This window comes from Cynocephalus volans, chromosome 3, assembly GCF_027409185.1.
Source record: "Cynocephalus volans isolate mCynVol1 chromosome 3, mCynVol1.pri, whole genome shotgun sequence".
NCBI lineage: Eukaryota > Metazoa > Chordata > Mammalia > Dermoptera > Cynocephalidae > Cynocephalus > Cynocephalus volans.
Genome location: NC_084462.1, coordinates 119,581,914 through 119,603,356, shown reverse-complemented (window position 1 = coordinate 119,603,356; position 21,443 = coordinate 119,581,914). Strand labels below are relative to the sequence as shown.

Here is a 21,443-nt window from a genome sequence, read left to right as displayed (position 1 = left end):
ACAGAGAGTCTATATGTGATCACTTTTTTCATTTCCAACTTCGTTAAACACCCAGTTTTATCAGTAAAAATAAGAAATTAATCTTTAAAATGTAACTATTTGAAATAATGGAAATTAATAAACTGTAGTCAAGTTCTTAATGAGTAAGAGTTTTAAGATCTGGAAGTTGTAAGTTTTACATAAACTACAAGATGTTATCTTTCATTTTATTTTTACTTTATTGAGTTATATGTTTTAAAGTTTGACTTCTTAAATTTCAAATAGAAATAAACCCATAATCAAAAGTTATTTCATTTGCATTATGATGTATCTTCTTATTTTAGGGTTATCTTTACAGTTCAGCAGTGCAACTGTATGGTGTAGAATTAAATGGAGACTTTTGCCAGTTGCAAGAAATGGTCATAAAAAAATACCAGTTCACTGACAGAATAAAGGTACCCATTTAAATATATATTCTGTTATCCATTATACAGCTTAACTTAGCCAAGTCTCTTTTGCATTGTTTTGGAATCTGTTCTTGGTTGCTGTTGTGTAGAAACAGATTAAATTGATTTAAAATTTTAAAACATTTATAAAAATGAATTATTATCATATTCCATTCACATATCTCTCTTCTGCCCCAATTTTATTAGAAAGTAGAACTTTTTTGGGCTGGCCCCGTGACTCACTTGGGAGAGTGGTGCTGGTGGCGCAGAGGCTGCAGGTTCGGATCCTACATAGGGATGGCCGGTGCACTCACTGGCTGAGTGTGGTATAGACAGCACCGTGTCGAGGGTTGCAATCCCCTTACCAGTCAAAAAAAAAAAAAAAAAGAAAAGAAAGTAGAACTTTTTCTCTTAATTTTCTTCATATGAGCAATAATTTGGGTAGCAGCATTTTTTAATCTCTAGATGTTGGTTAGAAATGTATTTAACTAAACTCTGAATGTTGAAAGTAAGCAAAGGAGTTGTTAAGTCGTGCTCACAGTTCTTTATCTTCTTTTTCTAACTTTTCGGGATGTATTGTGGATGTCGTAGAATAGCAGTTTGTGAGGGAATGATGCCTTGGATTAGGCTATGACAGAGGTTTTCTCTTTTTCGCATATTTAAGGGGAAAGGAATTTTTTTGGTTAATGCAGTAATCTTATTTCTCTAATGATCCTACACTTCTAATGGCAATGCAGAGAAATACTGAGTTACTCTAGTGTCAAAGGCAAGCTAATGTTGAAAGATGTATCTCAGTAAGATTAAGGATCTAGCTTTCCTCCTTTTTATAGAAGGGAATTATTTCATTCCTATCCCTCTTCTCCCTCTCTTCATCTCTCTCTTCATCCCTTTTTCCCTGCTTCTCTCTCATCTAAGAAATAGAGAGGCAAATGATCAGAGAGGATTCATTGTCCAATAATAAATTCATGGGATTTTCTCACTATCTCATATTTACTGAGCATAACACATGGCTCTTTCCTAATAAGAATCATATAACTAACAGGGATATCGATTTAATTGAAAATTGGGATTTAAAAATTAGGACCTCTAAGAAGCATAGCTTAGAAATGAATAACCAAGTACTTTATTGTAGTTATTCTTCTCAAGAAGAAATTGATAAAGGTACATAAAATAGGTATTTATTCACACTTTAAAGATGTTTACCCCTTTCTTTTCAAAGGAAAGTATGTGGATACACACCTACCCATGTACTTTCCTGGCTTGTGGCTTCTGTAGCCATCAGCAATCCTTTAGTAAAAAGCTATTTTTATACTATTTTATGACTATTGTTAATTTTCCTTCCTTGAAGCCACAGATTAACATTGGATTTGAGAGGCTCTAAGATCAACAGAAAGGGATTCTAGGATTATTTTTGATAATCCAGCTAGCCTCCAAGTCTCAGTCTTTACTTTTTGGTTTTCTTTGTTGTTGTGTAGTCTTTTTTAACAGGGCTTTCTTCAGAAGTGTAGGAATCCTTCATCGTCTGCTCATAGTTAAACAAGAAAGCTGATTGAAATTTTGAGCACCTAAGTTGGGAATTGTTGACTGTGGGCTTCACTGTTCAGTAATCTTGTTGGGTGGTTATTTAGTTGGGGACTATCTAGTGAAGTATATATTAAGGTCCTTCCTCTTGGGCCAGTCTGATTGCCCAGAGAATACCTTTCCAGTCTCCTACCTGAATGGCAAGCAGCATCCTTGGAACTGAGTGGTAGAGGAAGACAGCTGAAGAGAGGGGATTCTTAGCATCTTGTGTGTATGTTTCCTTAATTCCCTTGTTTTCAGTACACTACCCTTTCCTTCAACTAGGCCTGCTATCCCCTGGTCTACAGACCTCCCATTTAACCCTCTCCAGAGAATAAACCTTTTTTTTTTTTTTTTGGCAGCTGGTGGGTACCAGGATCTGAACCCTTGACTTTGGTGTTACCGATACCACACTCTAACCAATTGAGCTAACTGACTTGCCCCCCTCTCCAGAGAATAAACCTGTTCTTTTGCTGGGGTAGGAGAAAGGCATATATAGGGGTCTGCTGCTTCTTAAACTGACTTTCAACCAAATTCCCTTATTTTTAGCGTTTCTCTCTACTTCTTCACTGGTACCACCAGTTATGAGCCTTTTGAAGATTCTGTAGTATAAGTCAACTTTGAGTCTTAGCTTTCTATATTTCTAGCTTAGAAATTAATTTCCTTAGGTTTCCTAAATTCCTTATTACTTCCCTTCTTTTTCTAACTTACAAATTTTTATGTCTGTTGTTTCCTGACCCATTCTCCCCATCCTTGTGGGTATTTACCTTCTTTGTAAAAAACGCTCTGTTGTCATTATAATGGGGTTTCAGTAATGTACAAAAAGTACATGTATATATTTTAACCACTGTCTTTACATGCAAAGCCCCTTGCTTTAAATCCTTCTTTCTCCCTTTCCTCGATGCTAGAGGTAAATTTTTCATTCATATCCCTGGTGTTGGCTTATTATTCTTTTGATGCACTTATATGAAGTTATTAACAAAGTTTTATTTATCCCATTACTAGATTGTAACATATTTAAAAGCAGATACTGTGTCTCATTCATCATGGTTTATATCCCTGTGTAGTAGGAGGTGCCCATTAAAAATATTGGTTAAATTGATTTTGGTTGCCTTGTGGCCTTTGCACTGTTAGTATTCCAGAGTTTGCCCAGAGCCATTCTTTGAGGTTTTCCTGGACCTCTAAACACCTCTGATGGCTGCCATAATTAATTGATCCACCTGATTCTTTTTTTTTTTTTTTTTTTTTCCAGTACCTGTGTGGTGACTGGGGTGGGGAAAAGTCTGAACAGAGATGGGAAAGAAAAAAGGGGAACTGTGTGAGAGCTAAAATATATCATTTGGTTCATTTACATATCTATTTCATATCTAAGCTACATGTGTAGAAAGTTTGAAATGATTTACTTACTTTTTTATTTGTGTTGAGGAATATGTCAAAGCAGCGTTTAGAGGTTCCGGGCCAACTTAATTCAAGTTATGTTAGTACTTTTATTACTTGAAAAAAGAAAAAAACATTTTTTCAAATCAGTCCCAACAACATTCTGAATGATTATGTATTCGTAAGACCAAGTGCTTATTTGAAAAGAAATGATATGGTACAAAGTAGTTAAATTTTTTTCTCTTTTTAAAATAAAAGTTGTTTGTTTTGCTTTTGAGCACATAAATGTTTCCTCTTATTGTCTGTAAGACTTATTGATTATAGTCTAAATTAATTTTTTGATGTATATAGTTTTTAAATAAATTGCTTCATTTACTTTTTTGGATAGATAATACATTCAAGTAAATTTTAGACGAAAGTCAGACAAAGCCAGTTAACATATTGTATTAATATTTTACAATGTATAAGTGACTTTTTTATCATTTGTATATGGTCCCATTTGATTCTGTGAATGAGGACAGATAATATTCCATTTCGTTATGAAGAATCTGACTACCTAAGAACACAAACCTAGTTGGTGATGGAGCCAGAAACTGAACATAGGTCCTTTGACTCTTACAACTAGTGGTATAGTTATAGTGGAAAAAACTGTGAACCGGGAGTCAAAAGAGCATTGTTATGGCTAAGTAATTAATTCCATTTAAACAAATAAATGTTTACAAGTTTATGGTTTTTACTAGATATGAAGTATCTCTCTAGGGCAGTAGTAGTATACTATACTTTTTTTTTTTTTTTGCATGTACTGAGGTCTGAACCCTTGACCTTGGTGTTTTAACACAACACTCTAACCAACTGAACTAACCGGCCAGCCTAAACTATTCTTTCTCTAATTTTAGGAAGTGTTAACCTCTCATATTGCTTTATAACATCAGTGAACCAATAGATATTTCTTATGTGGTTGTATGACATAGTATCCTTGTTCTCTTATATGAACTCATTCTTCTTTAGGTGCTTCATGCAGACATCTGTTCCCAAGGTTCACTTCTGCAAAATGCCGATATTGTTATAATGAATAATGTCTTCGAGTATTTTCTTAATGAGGCAGAACAGGCCAGGTATGTTACTATTTCAAGCAAGAAATCTGTTATTAAAATATATCCAGCAAAATATGAAAAGAAATTGATAAGGTAGAAATGTTTTCATATTAAACTTTTTTAAAACAGTAAAGAGATTGTATTAATAAGGAAATGTGTGCTATATGAAACAAAAATAAAAACAAACTTTATCTAACTTTGTAAAATGTTATATCAAATTTTTTTTTTTTTTTCTTTTGTGACCGGCACTCAGCCAGTGAGTGCACCGGTCAGTCCTATATAGGATCCGAACCCGTGGCGGGAGCGTCGCCGCGCTCCCAGCGCAGCACTCTACCAAGTGCGCCACGGGCTCGGCCCGTTATATCAAATTTTTGACAGCTCTTAAATTATTTCATGACTCAAGCATTTGTTCAGCAGTCAAGGATACAAGATATCGATTTCCAGTGGACCTTTATGCTTATTCTTTTCTGCCTCAGTTTTCTTTTGTATGAAATAACGTAGCACATTGCTATCCTATCATAAAATAATGGGAATTAACTAAGGCAAATGAATGTAAAACATGGTATAAGAATATTAACCTGGAAAACAATGATTAATTATCAAACTTTAAAAATGTTCTTAAGGTGGTAATAGTAGGTTCCTGGAGTTTATTCCACTATTCAAGTAGTAGAAAAATTAGCAAGTCTGTGATCACTTTTCTGACTTCACTGCCACAGCTGATGTTTTGTGGCCCCTCAGGACCTATAGGATCCTCTAATTAGAAAATTCCTATAGGGCCGAGCCCGTGGTGCACTTGGGAGAGTGCGGCGCTGGGAGCACGACGACGCTCCCGCCGCGCCGTGGGTTCGGATCCTATATAGGAATGGCCGGTGCACTCACTGGCTGAGTACCGGTCACGAAAAAGACAAAAAAAGAAAGAAAATTCCTATAGTCTGTAGTCTGAGACACTGATTTTCTGGCCAGTTAGACTTGCTGATTTCTTTTCATAATGGCATATGTGTACTCTAGATGCAGGAAAGCTCCTATCCATGTGTATGAAAGGGAATTACACTAATATGTTTGGATTAGTGCATCAATAAGGTTTCTACTACAGAAAAATAAAAATGTACATAATTATAGGACATAGTTATTTCATACCTGTTGTTATAGATACTAATAAGTGAATGAATGAATGAATGAAAAATAGTTAATACTGATTGGAATGCTAAATGGCTAAACCTCTTTATTCTGTCACGACTTCACCTTCTGTACGTTCTCTTTCTCCCTTGCTCTCACTCTCTCACTCACTTAGTGTTTCTGTATTGGTCCTTTTCAAAATCTCTTGGAATCACCATTGTCAGCAATGAATGATATTCTACCTGAAAGACTGTTTTGTATGATATATTTTCTTCCAGTGTTCTTGGAGAGTACTTGTAATAAAGTGACTCCATTTTGGGGGGGAAAAAAAAAAAGCAGGAGCTAGTTCAGCAGAAAGCTAATCATATACTCAAAGCTCAATGAGAATGGGTGGCGATTTCTGGCACAGGCTAAAGACCACCAGCAGAACAGGAGCAAAGTTATTTGAATCATAATGCCTTCTTTAGCATCATTTCCAGTGGACATAGTATATAATTAGCTTTTTGCCTTTTAAAGTTAATGACAGGTAGCCAAACATTACATAATTCTTGGAAAATGAAATATTATCAGGTTTATGTTTTATAAGAAATCAAAAGAGAAAAACACCTTAAACTCTTTGGAGATTCATTATAGAAAAATAAATGCTGAAGAATGATGAAAGCTGTTGGTAAATTTGATACAGGAAATACTGCAATTTTGGTTTTTGGTTTTTTTTAAACTTTCTTGGTACATTCATTCATGAACTTTACAATGATTCACTGAATAGGTATCAACCACATACATGGTTTAATTCACTTTTCCTAAATTAGTCTAGTGCAGTTAATGACAGTATACAGAAGTAAGTTTAGAAGATATAGTAAAGCATTCTGATACTGCAATTGTTTTGACAAAACTGACCATTTACCTATATTAATTCTGTTGTGAAAGAGAATAGATGGAACGGCATTTAATCTGCCAAGTTTTATAATCTTAATCAGAATCTAGGGACAAGTGGAATATTACTGTAGGAGGTAGTGTAAAGAGAAGACCAAAATACATCTCAAAAACAGAAAATGTGTACTCAGGAAAAGCTCAGGTTTCTGAGTAAATTAAATCTCATTACAGCATAACACCCTAGATTTGTGGAGTAATTTTTAGTTCAAAAGTTACCTCTATATACTTTTTCAGTAAGTGAAACAGATAAAACACTACCAGAAACAGCAAGTGCTATACTGACCCATGCCTAACCATGCAATATGCTCAGCTTCTTCATTTTTATTAAATAAATTTGTAAAATATGTCATTTTTAGGAACCACATCAAAGCAACAAAACAGCTCTAGCCCAAACACAATGACATTTATTATTGAACACTGCTACATAGTTTTATATCTAGCCTTAGAGAAAGAACATTTGTATCATTTTGCCTAATAAGCTTCAGAATTTACTAAACCTAATAGCCACTGCTGTAACTAAAATAAATCAAATGATACTACTGCCCACCTGCACCACTGCAAGGAATGCACATCCCCGCATGCTTGATCATTGCTCCGCCATAGTGTGGTGTACTAACTATCAAGACTCTTGTACAATGTAGAAATTCAGTTCGTGTCTACACTAAAGGTTAAACAGAACTGGTCAAACACTGCCCTCTGACACACACACTTGCACACAGCATTCCATTATGCTTTAAAGCTAGCTGATTCCACTAAATTTCTGAAGTGCCACGCTATACCAGAAGTCCTTTCATTTTATATTATATTGAAAGCCAAACTAGGCATGATTAAGATCTAATGTACATATTACACTTATTGTTAGTCCTTGTTTGGTTTCTGGCTTCTATGGCCTTTGTTTCTCCTCAGCTCTTCCCCATGCTTACCCCCAGTGATTCCAGCCCTGTTGCAGTCTGTAAAACCAATTCTGCCATGCTTCGTAAAGAATTTAAGGGGCTTTTACTGCTGATTTGACTTGTATATCAATTCCGAAAACTGAGTTTTGGTCTTATTCACAATACCTTGCAGTAACCTGAACCCTCATTTTGTTAAGCTCCTTAGTACTGTAACCTTACAATTTTGCCAACACCCCTTCAGGAACTGTGGAATTTACCAACTTCTGGTATTTTCCTGCAGTCTTATTTTCTACAGGCTAACATTTTTGCCCATCTATATTTCTGTATATTACCTGTGCTGCATTTTCTGTTGTCACTTTTAAAAAATTTTCCAGTGTCTGGTAAAACTTAACATGTAATTTTGTTTCATTTTGTTTTTAACCTGGATAATAAAGGCATTGATAAGGTCATGCTTTGGATTCCTTTTTTTTTTTTTTTTTTTTATAATTTGTTGCAGCAGTTTTGGGTTTACAGTAAAATTGAGAGGAAGGTACAGAGATTTCCTGTACTCCCTACCCCCACGCATGTACAGCTTCCCTCATTGTCAAGATCCCCACCAGAGTGATACATTTGTTACAGTTGATGAACCTACATTGATACATCAGAATCACCCAGAGTTTCTAGTTTACATTAGGATTCACTCTTGGTGGTGTACATTCTATAGATTTGAACAAACATGTAATGACATATATCCACCATTAAAGTATTGTATGTGGTATTTTCACTGCCCTAAAAATTCTCTGTGCTCTGGCTGTTCGTCCTTCCCTCTCCCCTTACCCATGACAACCACTGATCTTTTTACCACCTCCATAGTTTTGCCTTTTTCAGAATGTCATATAGTTGGAATCATATAATGATTGGTTTCTTTCACTTAGTAATATGGCTTGACAGATAATTTATTTTTAGTACTGAGTAATAATATTCCATTGCCTGGGTATACTGTAGTTTATCCATTCACCTACTGAAGGACATCTTGGTTGCTTCTAAGCTTTGGCAATTTATGAATAAAAAGCTGCTCTAAACATCCATGTGCAGGCTTTTATGTGGACATAAGTTTTGAGTAAACACCAATGAATGCAATTGCTGGATTGTATGGTAAGAGTCTGTTTAGTTTTGTAAGAAATTGTCAAACTGTCTTCCAAAGTAGCTGTACGTTTTTGCATTCCCAACAGCAATGTATAAGAGTTCCTGCTGTTCCACATCTTTGCCAGCATTTGGTGTTGCCAGTGTCCTGGATTTTGGCCCTTTTAATAGGTGTATAGTAATATTTCATTGTTGTTTTAACATACCAGTTCTTAATGTGTTGTAGAGCCTGGGAGTATATCAGCCATAATGTAAAGAAGCAAGGATCTTTATTAGTGACAGTACCAAGTCTTGAAGATTCTCTCTCAGGTCTTCAGGTATGTAAACCTCTTTTCCAGCATTTTTATTGTCAAAACTTTTCTCTTGTCTTTTTCTGATAGATATTACAATATTCTAGAAATGTTCTGTCTGAAAACAGTTACAGATAATAGCAAGACCTTACGGCCTAAGCACTGGTTTGTATTCACTGGCCTTAAAAGCTCTTATATTGTAGTTCTTATTTTGATGTAGATTCCCCTGCTTGTCCACCCAATTTTTCTAACTGTGGGGTTATAGTTTTAGGTTAAAAACACTATTGAATGTTTGAAAGAGGCTTAGAACAGCCACATCATAACTTTGTCCCTTAGAACAAAAGGAACAGAATTGTTCAAGGCTTTTAGAATCAAATGAGTAGACTGGAAGTCCACAAACTATGTGCAGTTTGGATTGTAGGTCAGTTTGGAATCTTGCACACACCACTGCTTTGTTCCCCACATTCTCTGTATAAAATATGGCTGATATTTAATAGTAAAATTTAACCTAGTAAATTGACCCTTATATGAAAGGTAAGTAGTACTGTCAGTATTCTATTTGTAAAGTTCTTTGAGATCCCCCAGATGAAAGGTACTATTGTATGTATTTCTTAATACAGAGTATTATTGTCATTTTCTCTGGTGATGCTTTTCTTGCATAGTTTAACTGCATTGCGAGATTTAACTACCTGTTTCTTCCTTTAAAAAACTAAACAGTCATCAGTAAAACCTTTATTGATTTGATCATCACATACTGTACACAATACTGATAGTCAACTTTGTACCTCATAAATATGTATAATCAAAAATAAATAATTAAAATAAAACCTTTTAAAGAATTTTCATCAATCATCTAAATTATAGAAGTAATTAATGCTTGTTATTACAAGGGCAATAATCCAGAAATATATAAAGAAAAGGTGTTAATCTTCCCAGTGTCCCCCTTCATTCCCTCCCCATGAGATTCCCACCCCATGAGTCGTGTGATCCTACTATACTTTTTCATACTCATAAAAACATACCTTTTAAAATCTATGATTTCCAGTTTGTGTAATAATACTATTTTCTTTCAAGTGCCAAAATCAGAGTAAATTAAGTCCCTAAATCCACAGATCTACCATTTAGTATAACAAAGAATTATTCATGTGGCATCATGTAGACTTAGTACTGCTCATTGTAATTAAAATCTGTTGTGTTCAAATGACAAAATTATAGAAATGGAGACAGATTAGTGGTTGCCAGGGGCTAAGAAGGGGAGAGCAGGGAGGAAAGTAGATGTGGCTATGAAAAGGCAACAGTGGGGATCCACATGGTGATGGACTTGTTCTGCATCTTGATTGTATCAATGTCAATAATTTGGTTCTGATATTGTACTATAGTTTTATAATGTGTTACCATTGAGGGAATTGAGTTACTGGTACCTGGAATCACTGTATTATTTCTCACAACTGCATGTGAATCTACGATTATCTCAAAATTGTAAGTTTAACTTAAAAAAAATCTGTTATGTTCAAATCACAATAATACATTGTTCAATAATACATTGAACTTTTCAAAAGGAGAGAACAGAACTGAGGTTACCAGAGGGAAAGGGGGAGGAGGAGAGGGATTTAGTGAAAAATTGGTAAAGGGCCACAAAAAATGATTACATTGTGTAATGTCGAATATACTAATTATCCTGATTTGAGCTTCACATATTGCACACAGTCATTGATATTCAACACGGTACCCCACAGTTATGTACAATCAATTATGTTTCAATTTTTAAAAATTAAAGAAAAAAACAATGAAATGTGTTGTGTTCAATTACTTAGTGCTGATTTCTTGGAATTCCAGAGAATGGAATCATTCTGCAATTTTCATGTTTGTTTATAATCTTTTTTTTTTCCCTAGACTAATATACAGTTATTTCCCTGGGTTGAAGAGATACCACTGAACTACGATGTATACCCACAGAAGGATATCGACAGAGGAGCTCTTGAACAAATTCATTTATATAAGATTCTCTAGCACTAAAATAGTTGTAATGTTTTGTTGAATACATAAAATAATGAAAAAGAAACATAACCCTGATTACTAACACAGGTTTTTCTGTATACTCCCTTCCAGTCTTTGTACATGTGATTACATATTTGTAAACAGTTGTGTGTGTGTGTATAAAACTTTGTTCTGCTTTGTATAATATAATTAAGACATTTATCTGAAACTTTTTGCTTCTCTCTAGTTTCTTTTATTCTGTTAAAAATATAAATGTGTGCCTGTCTTTAGTCACTAATTCTGTATGCCAAGTCTATATATGACCAAAAAAAAGACTAGGAGTAGCTTCTGTCGTGAGAGAATGGTGGAGGAGAACGGCAGGTCACATCACACCCATCTATTATATCTCTGTTATGTAAGATTCTTTGTACACAGCTTTTTCTGAAGAGGCAACCATAGGACTAAAATAAATAATTGCAGTTTCCAGAAAAAAATAAAACCAGAAGGAAAGCCTCCAAAGTGTATATAGAGATTGTATCTAGGTGGAGCAATTACCAGTGGTTTTTTTTGTTCTTTTTTGTACTATCCTATGTTTTTCGTTTTTTAAATAATGACTGTATTTCTTTTGAAATCAGGAAAAGCAAAACTTTTTTTTTTCAAGCATGCAAGGGAACATTAAAATTTGAACGCTTAACTAGTTCCATTACTCTTATATTTAGTTTTATATTTAAATTATTTTTTGAAACTAAACTAACATACATTTTGGAATTGCAGTATCTTTTGGAATCTATCTTTTGAAAGGGATTTATAGAATACATTTTTCATCATCATACTTATGAAAAGAATTTGCAGTGGCAGTCAATTCTAATTTCTAAAAGGAAGTTATTGGTCAGCAGCTAAACAAAATGCTAAAAATAAGAGAAGTTTGCACCCTATATTACTGTTGATACTAATAAGTTTAGTATTTAGGATCTGGTATAAAATCGAATATCAGAATAAAGGCTGGCATTCTAATAGTTTCTTGTTCACATAGGCATTATTGATTCCTGCTAATCTATTAAATATTCTTACCTGGTCACCCAAAAAGAAGATAAAGCAGAATTAGGAAGTCAGTATCAACTGCTGGCATCTCTCAGTAACAATTGACGGATGTTTCTAGGAAACTGTACAGATTTTCTGAGATTTTGGAAACAGATTTAAAGAGAAGAAAAATAAATTTAAAATATTTTAAAATAGTTTGTTGCTGGTATTAATATGATTATGCATAATTTAATGTATTTATCGGTTTGTTATATTTAGACACTTAGATTTCAAACACAAACAGTACCACCTGTAGCATATATTGAGAGCATTATATAAGATACAAATAATAATTATGAAAAAATGAGTATTAGCAATATGGCACATAATTACAAACAGACAGCATTCACTGTGTGCCTGTTCTTTGGAAGAAGTATATTTCCTAAATTCTGAATCTCAATTACTATAGTGTTTATTTGACTGCCCTTCAGAAGCATGAACCTCTAAAGCAAAATTTGCTGTTATTCTGGTGGGTGAATGCCAGAACTCCCATTCTAGAATGCCCTGAACAGGACAGAAGGAGAAATAACACTAGCAACACCCTGGACCTTTAGAGGAGAAGTTTATTTGCAAATGTAGTTTCAAATCATTTCGTCTCTCATCTGTAAAATAAACATATTCAGCTATCTATTTAGCTATTATTACTGGGTTATAGTCAAGAGTACAGATTATAGGTGGTTTCCATAGATATGTGATTAAAATTACAGAAAAAAAATAGACAATTGTTTAAGTATTATCCCTGCTTTGGTTTTAGACATATTAAACTGGATCTTTAGTTGATGGTGTGGGAAAAAAGGTAAACTAGTCTAAAATACTGGAAAATGTTCCATATATGTATATGCTTAACACATTTTTAATAAATTAGGCAAATATTAGAACTATAGGATACTGAAGAGACATTCCTACACCAGTTTCAATGTTCTGTAAGTGGAATTATTTAAGTTAATTTTTAAATGTCTGTATATTTGTCTAGAGACAATTACTGTCTCAAAAAAAAAAAAAGGCTGGTCTCTTACTTTAGAAGAATTTCTAGTGTTGGAAGTTTTACACTTCTTGCAGTATCATTCCTTAGCTTGACCTCAGCCTCCCTCTCTAACCTGTAATGTCCATGCAATGCATCTCAGAAGGTTTAGAGGAAAGGAGGGTAGTAGAATTAAGATAGTTTCATATTTCGCAGCCAAATGAAAAATACAAACAACAAAAATACAGAAACAAAAGAACTTTCACGTAGCATTACTGGTGCTGAGACAACTAAAAACATTAAGATTACAGTAAATGTCCTCGTTATTTAGCTCTTTACCACATAAAATACTTGACCAATTTGATGAGTTAAATTGATACAAAAAAGAAAATAGAGCTGCTTGTTAGAACTTTAGAACTTTTTACTGCATATGTTTCTTTAAAATTACTAAACTACATAGACCTTCAAGTTTTGTCACCTCATTCCCTCATCCCTCCTTCAATCTCCTCTTCTAAAGCAGACACCCTTGATGTCCCAGCCAGTTCCCATTTTGGGATACCACAGCTTAAACATTCCAAAATTCTATGAAAACTTTATCATCAGTAGATATTATATTTTTTGCTGATGGTGCTTTCCACAGCCATTCAATGATTAAATGCACTAATTACACAAACATGTATTAACCTCTCACTGTATATCCAGCACTCTGCCAGGCTCCATGGACACAAAGATGGAACATTTGGCTCCCACCCTGGAGGAACTCATAGTCTAAGGAGAGTGGAGGGCACATTAGTTTAGATATAGGGTAAGGAAAGATGTTTCTGGTAGAAGGAATGGCATATGCAGGGGCACAGAGGAAAGTGAGTATTTTAGTATGACTAGAGTCCAGGGTAGGGTTACATGGGGTTGGTGAAGTAAGTGGATACCAGATGATGGTATACCAATCAAAGGAGATCGTATTTTGTTTAGAGAGGGTGAGCCATTGAAAGATTTTTAGTAGTATATGAGGGTCTTCAAAAAGTTCATGGAAAGATTTGCATCTCAATTTTTTTTCTTTTACTTTTTATTGAATCAAAATTGATTATATATATTTTGGGGATTCAACATTGAGATATGTTGATCAAATCAATATTACTAGCATATATATTGTTACAAATCATAATTATTCTTTATGCCCCTTGTCCAATCGCTCCCCATCCCCTCTCTCCCCTCCCCCCTCTAATTACCCTAGATTTCTTCTCTCCTTCTGAAAGAATAATGGTTACTCTGTTGATTTGTTGCCTAGATGACCTGTCCAATGCTGAGAGGTGTGAACAGGTTCCCGATATTATCATAGAGCAGACGCTTCTTCTATCACTCTGGAACGGGCTTTGTGGAGAGAGACATTCTCTTCTTTTTTTTGGTCTCTGCTGGTGAGACTCCTTGTGTCAATGCACTCCAGTGGCTGGCAGGCCATCTGAATGGTGGTTGTGATGTCTAGCTGCTTTCGCCGCAGCCATGGTTATTGTGGTGGCTGTGGTGGGCTACCCACTTGGAGGTGATGTTTTTGGCATGCTCCTTGGTGCTGGTGGTGTGCTGGGTTGTGAGGAATGTCTAGTCCCTGGCTCTATACTTCAGGTCCCCAGGTGGGCCCTGAGGCACTGGTGCAGTGTGCCTGGTTGTGGGAGGGGGGGGTCTAGTCCCCAGCTCTATGCCCTGGGCCCCTGGGCAGGCCCCAAGGCACTGGCAATGTGAGTGGTTGTGGGGGGGGGGGTCCTGTCCCTGGCTTCATGCCTCAGGTCCCCTGGTGGGCCCCAAGGAACTGGTGGTGTGTCTGAGCCAGAACTAATTTTTTTGTTCTTTGCTTGCTTCTAACACGAGGGGAACTTCCTGTGGGAACCAGTACTTGAGCTGTGTGGTTGAGCTAAATTACTCCTTTGCTGCTGTTTCCCTAGGGAAGGCTTTTTGTGCAGCTCAAGGTTAATGGTTGACCTTATTGGTACTTCCTGCTCTTCAGAGACTCAGTCCACTTGGATTGTGTAGAAACTCTGATCTGGGCCTGAGTTTTTTCATCAAACTGCACCCCATGCAATTCTACATTCCCAACCAGTCTCCTCTGAATGGTTCTTCACTGCTTGGGGGACTGATCAGCTGTCCTTGCTGTGTCTCATTGCTCTCCTGGTGGGCCTGTCTTCCCCACTGCCCATGCTCCAAACACTTCCCATGGGACAGGCCCTGTGCGGTCCCTTGTGATGACTCACCAGCCTCTGAGTGGCTCCCCTTTTTCAGCTGTTCTGGCTCCTCATTCCTGCATGGGTCCACGGGAAACCTATTAGAGGTCTTGCTGTCCTGGGGGCCACCAAGGTCCTCTTTTCCCCTGCTACCTCCAAGTAACTCCATCTGAAGGGCACAGCTGCATCTTCTGCTGGTTCCTGCTTCAAGCACTCAGCAGCTCCAGCATTAAAGCGGCTGTGGCCTGAAATGCTCAGAGCAGTTTTTCTTTCTCTCATCATGGCTTCTCCCACCTTAAGGAACTCCATAGGTCTCTCCTCCTCTTCCCCTGAGCTCCAGCAGCCCCAGCTTGGCTGATGTTACATTTTTACAGTTGTAAATTGGTTGATTTGTGGGAGAGAGTAATGCTGGGGACCGTCTATGCCATCATCTAGACCGGAACACTCTCAATTCTATCTTAACATGGACTTTTTGAAGTACCCGTGAACTGATATGATCAGAATAAAATTATAGAAACATAGTACTGGATATATTATTTAGGATGGATTGAAGCGGGAAAACAAGAGGAAAGGGAATAAGTCAGAATCCATTGTGGTGGTCCAGTGAACCCAGTGGTAATGAACTAAGGGTATCAACACTGGGGATGGAGGGTAAAGGAAGGAGACAAGAGTATTTAGGAAGGTTTGACACTTTTGGGGGGAGTACATAAATCCAGAAATGAATACAGTTTTAATAATTGTATTTATGAAGAGACTTGAGAAAATCAATGAGGCATTATGGCAAATTCATTGTCAAAAGATAATAGCAAGAAATTTACTGAATGAAATCTTATACTAACAATATAAAAAATAGCAAATACTAAGGACATGACCAAAAAATAAAGAATGCCAGGAGGCAAAAATTAAGACCATAGCTTGAACAGGAACCTGACAAGGGTAAAACACACACCTACACACCCACACACAAGATAAACAAGGGTATTAACATTGAAGAGAAGGATTTGGGTAGGGCATAAAATAGAGTTCCAAACATTTTCGTGTGAATAAATAAGAATCTAGCTGGGGGGAGAAAGAAACACACACACCCAAAGTTTTCACTGGCAACATGCTAGCACAGCAAAAGATATCTACTTCAAAAGGAGCTCATTTTCTGGATACATATTAATTAGGCCTTGGAACTTGGGCTGTTGCTTTCTTCCCTAGACCCGTCCCCATGTCTTAAGCAACTCAACCACTTCAGGCTGCAGTTTATCCACTTGTCAAATAAGTTAATTAATATGTTTTCTGACCGTGAGTTTTGCCATATTATGTACATTAACTGTAATATGATAGATAAATATCTTGAGATACACACATGGAAAGCACATAAATAGAACACAGATTAGAATTGATTTTAGTCTCTTTCTCTGAAGAAATGTCCCAAGCAAATTGATAGATACAGTACTCATAATTGTATCAAGGATCCTCATTTCCAAGAGCATTCAAATTCAAGTTGCTCTTTGCCAACAACAGTGATCATCTGGTTGTTAAATTCTCTGACACTGATTGGTACTCTCAAATTTCTACTTTCTTTGAGGGAAAAAAGGAAAAGAAAAATATGCCCAACATATCCTAGGAATAAATTGAATATGGACTAATGAAAATGCAATCTTGTAGACTAAGAAGGAAAAAAAAGTATGTAAAATCTCAACCGTATCTAATGAAAAAGATCACAAACTATAAAATCAGTTCTTAAGCAGGCCCTTTTAAAAATGCTTTCATACTGACCTAAATCAAAGATTCCTATACCAGGAAAGTGAAAAATGCATATATTTAAATCCTGAGCCTGAGCCGTCAAGGAAGATTGTCAGGGGAAAAAACATAAGATTTATTGACATATTTTATACAAGATACATTAGCTGGTGATCCTGACAACAACCCAACAAAGTAGAAGCTATTAAACCCATTTAACAGAAGAGTAAACTGAGCTTCAGTGAACGTAAGAAATATTCCAAAGTTTGTACGGTTAGTAAATGGCAGAGCCAGGACTCAACCCTATTTCTATCTGAACTCCAAAGTTCATGCTTTTTTGTTATGCTGCCTCTATATTTTAAATTTCATAGTCTAATATTAATCACAAAATTAGCAGATTCTAATAGATAATCTGTTTTGCCTCGTTTTGCCAGTGTGAGCATTGTTTGAGTAATTGCCAAATGTATAAACTACATCTGTGATTTATAAATCTGTTGGGTGTTTATGCCAGGAGGAAAAATGATAATGAGGTTATACTTCAAAATTCATATCTTTTGGATAAAAGAGAGGTATGATATGACTTTAATGCTGTGATTGGTATTGCTTAGTACTGTGAGTCTAATATCTGAGATGGAAATTGTTAATGTGATTTTTTACATTGAAAGTTACCAATGTAGAAAGTAGATTCAATTTCTTCTCTTTTTTTTTAGATTACTAAATTGTTCATACGTTGTGAAATAATACCTGAACTTTTCAAAAGCAACTGAAGAAATAGAAAATATGCCAAGTTTTTGGCTTACAGGCAGGAAAGGACAACTCATAGGGGTTATGATTTGCTTGAAACAATGACTCAGTTTTTGGACTCCATCTTTGTTTATTTCCTTGCCAAACAGACATTATTATTCAGGTAAAAACTACAAGGTACAATTAAAAAGAGCCATTCTTTCTGTTTGAAGATGAAGAATTCAGAGAAGCATAGACTTTTAGAGTTAGAAGATACCTCAGGATAAATTAGTTTGAGTCCATTTTCTTACAGAAAGAAAAGTTGTATTTGGAGCTGCTTTGCAAAGAAGTGGGAAAAAGCAACTTCCTTAAAACATATCTATATTTTGACAACATGGAACCCACAATTTATGTAATAAAATGAAGTTTGAAAAGTACTTTAAGTTGATGTTGAGAAATTGGAACCTTCCTATATTGCTGGTTGGAATTTAAAATGTCACAGATCCTTTGGAAAACAGATTGGCAGCTGCTCAAAATGTTAAACACAGAGGTACTATATGACCTAGCAATTCCACTCCTAGATACATACCCAAGAGAAAGGAAAACATGTCCAACACACAAACTTGTACACAAATGTTCACAGCACATTATTTATAATAGCCAAAAGGTGGGAGAGGGGAAATACCCCTCACTGACGAATAGATGAATAAAATACATGCAATAGAATTTTATTCAGAATAAAAAGAAATGAAGTACTGATCCATGTTATGATATGGATGAATCTTGAAATCGTTATGCTAAGTGAAAGAAGACAGTCACAAAAGATCACATATGGTATGATTCAGTTTATATAATGTCCACAATAAAAAAATCTATAGAGACATAAAGTACATTACTGGTTGCTTAGGGCTGGGAAGGGGAGAGAAGGAAGATGAGAAGTGACTACTAATAGGTACGAGATTTCTTCGGAGGTCAGAAAAATAGTCTAAAATTAGATTGTGGTGATAGTTTCACAACTCTGTGATTATACTAAGAACCATTGAAATGTACACTTTAAATGTTTGTATATTGCAGGGTAGTGAATTATATCTCAATAAAGCTAGTTTTTAAAAAGAAAAGAAAAGAGGTAGAAAAAAAGTATCTTAGGTTGTAGGCAATATTTGTGGCTTTATCCTTGTAATAGGTAATTATTTAGCACAGCAAACGGTGTCTATATTATTACATTATAAAGTGAGAAGACTACCTGTACTTTAACAGGTACATACTTGATTTTCAGAAAGCAAATAATTGTATTAAAAATTATGCTAATATCAACAGGTTCATTAGGGCAAATGAGATCATTTTAGCGCTATCACCTACTATTTTATGCATGTGTGGACATAAAGTTCTAACTCATAAAACACAGTAAACCAGTGATCTTCTATTCCGGCTTTCCTGTAAGTCCACTGGGGACCCTGAGTGGATGTACAGCATTTTCATATCTTTCATACATTTTTCTGCACTAATGATAACTTTTACATTACAATTGTAGACATGAAACAAGTTCTAGAACATGTCTGGCTGACAAAGGTCTAAAAGAAAGTAGGCTGCTCAAAAATCAATGAGGCAGCAGGCCTAAAACCAATGGGGTATACTTTCCCTTTTTCTCTGTACTTAGTAAGAGTGTGCATGGAAACCACATAGGTACTGGGACTAGTAGATACACATATAGTCAAAACTGAAAGGTCTGAGTAACTCTTGGGTAGGAATGAGAAGGCAGTGATAAAATACAAGGGTACTTCAAAAAGTTCATAAACAGATTTGTATTATCTTTTAATTCTATTTTTCCACAAACTTTTTGAAGTTCACTTGTACATCTTTGACCACTGCAAAAGGACTACAATTTTTGCAGGTAAAACAGTTTGAAAAAAGTAATTTGCAGGGCTCCGTTAAGATATACATTTAGGGGCCCACCCCGTGGCTCACTCGGGAGAGTGTGGTGATGGGAGTGTAGCGGCATTCCCGCCGCGGGTTCGGATCCTATATAGGGATGGCTGGTGCGCTCACTGGCTGAGCGCGGTGCGGATGACACCAAGCCAAGGGTTGCGATCCCCTTACCCGTCACAAAAAAGAAAAAAAAAAAAGATATACATTTAGAACACTAACTAGTTCTTTTAAGTACTACATCTAATGTTAATATTGGTATCATACTATACAGCTTTATTGGGGTATAATCAACTTACAATAAGCTGCAATAAGTACACCATGACACATATAAAACCCTGAAACCAATACTATGATGATGAGTATTTTCTTCCCCCAAGAGTTTTCCTCTTGTCTCGTTCATCTATCTCTCTCTTGACCCCTACCCCAGGCAAACACTAATCTGATTTCTGTCATGATATATTAGTGTGTTTTATATAAATGGAATCATACCATATGCAATTTTTTAAATTTAGCTTTTCTCATTCAGCGTAATGATTTTAACACCCATCCATGTCGTTCCATTGAGACAATGACAAGGTTGTTTTTCTTTTTTTAAGTCTAAGTATTGTGAATTACACTGTTTGATTTTCAAATGTTAAACCAATTTTGCATCCCTGAGATAAATCCTACTTGGTTATGACATTTTGCCGTTTTTGTATATTGTTGGGTTTGATTTGCTAGAATTTTTGAGTCCATGTTCACAAGGGATATTGGTGTTTAAACTGTAGATGATTTTCTTTTTCCTAAAATGACTTTGGTTTTGGTATTAGGCTAATACTTGCCTCTAACAATTTCTGACTTTAAATTATGTCTGTAGACCATTTACATTTACTCTGATTACTGATATGTCTGGGTTTAAATCTACCATTTTTCTGTTTGTTTTCTATTTGTCTCATCTGTTTTTTGTTTCCTTTTTTTCTTTTCCTACCTTTCGATTAATTAGCTTTCTTTTTTATGATTCTATTTTATCTTTTTTATCTGCTTTTTAGTTACACATCTTTTTTTTAAATGATTGCTCTAGAGTTCACAGTATACATGTTTAACTTGTCACAGTCTACATGTACTATTATACCAGTTCATCTTATAATTATATACTTCCCTTTGTCTCTACCTGGCATTTGTGTGATTGTTGTCATACATTTTTAATTCCATATATATTACAAACTCCACAATACATTGTTGCTATTTTTTGCTTTACACAGGCCATTATAACGAGATTTTTAAAGTTAAAGACAAAACAAAACAACAACAAAAAAGTCTTTACACACACTTTCACCATTTCTAGTGCTCTTCATTTCTTTGTGTTGATCCACATTTCCAACTGGTTGTCATTTTCCTTGTGCCTGAAGAACTTTTTTTTCATTTCTTTAACTGGTCTGCTGGTATAAATCCTCTCAGCTTTTAAATATCTGAAGATGTCTTTATTTTGCCTTCATTTTTGAAAGATTTTTTCTGGATCTAGAATTCTAAGTTGATGGTTTTGTTTTTCGGTACTTGAATGCTGTTGCTTGCACTGCCTCTGTCATTCTTATCTTTGTTGCTCTGCATTTGTATCCTGTTCCTCTGGCTGCTTTTAATTTATTTTTGCTGCTAGTCCTCAAAATTTCATATTCACGTGCATTGGTGTGTTTCATTTGTTCGAAATTTGTTGAACTTCTTGGATCTGTAGGTGTATACTTTTGATCAAATTTGGAACATTGTTGGCCATTATTTCTTCAAATATTTATTCCAGTCATCCATTTTTCTCCTCTTTTGAGACTCCAACTACACATATATTAGGCTGGTTGATGCTGTCCCACAGTTCAATGAATCTTTGTTCCCCGCCCCCCAGTCTTTTATCCTTCTGTGTTCATTTCGGATAATTTCTATTGTTATGTCTTCAAGTTTACTAATCCCTTCTTTGGCATTGTATAATTTGCTGTGTTTAGACATTGTTTCTTTTTTCATCTCTAGAAGTTTGATTTAGGTCTTTTTTTATATCTGACA

The 21,443-nt window shown here is 35.5% G+C and overlaps 1 protein-coding gene across 1 annotated transcript in view; it reads left to right on the top strand.

The window, feature by feature from the left end:
• Positions 1-10,998, top strand: part of LOC134373775 (uncharacterized) — a 41,705-nt gene extending 30,707 nt beyond the window's left edge. Inside the window, exons 5-8 of the mRNA XM_063091796.1 lie at positions 324-434; positions 4,371-4,477; positions 8,747-8,837; positions 10,704-10,998. Coding sequence (XP_062947866.1) covers positions 324-434; positions 4,371-4,477; positions 8,747-8,837; positions 10,704-10,820 — 426 coding nt within the window. The 3' untranslated portion in view covers positions 10,821-10,998. The remainder of the gene's footprint in view (positions 1-323; positions 435-4,370; positions 4,478-8,746; positions 8,838-10,703) is intronic.
• The last annotated feature ends 10,445 nt before the right edge of the window (positions 10,999-21,443 follow it).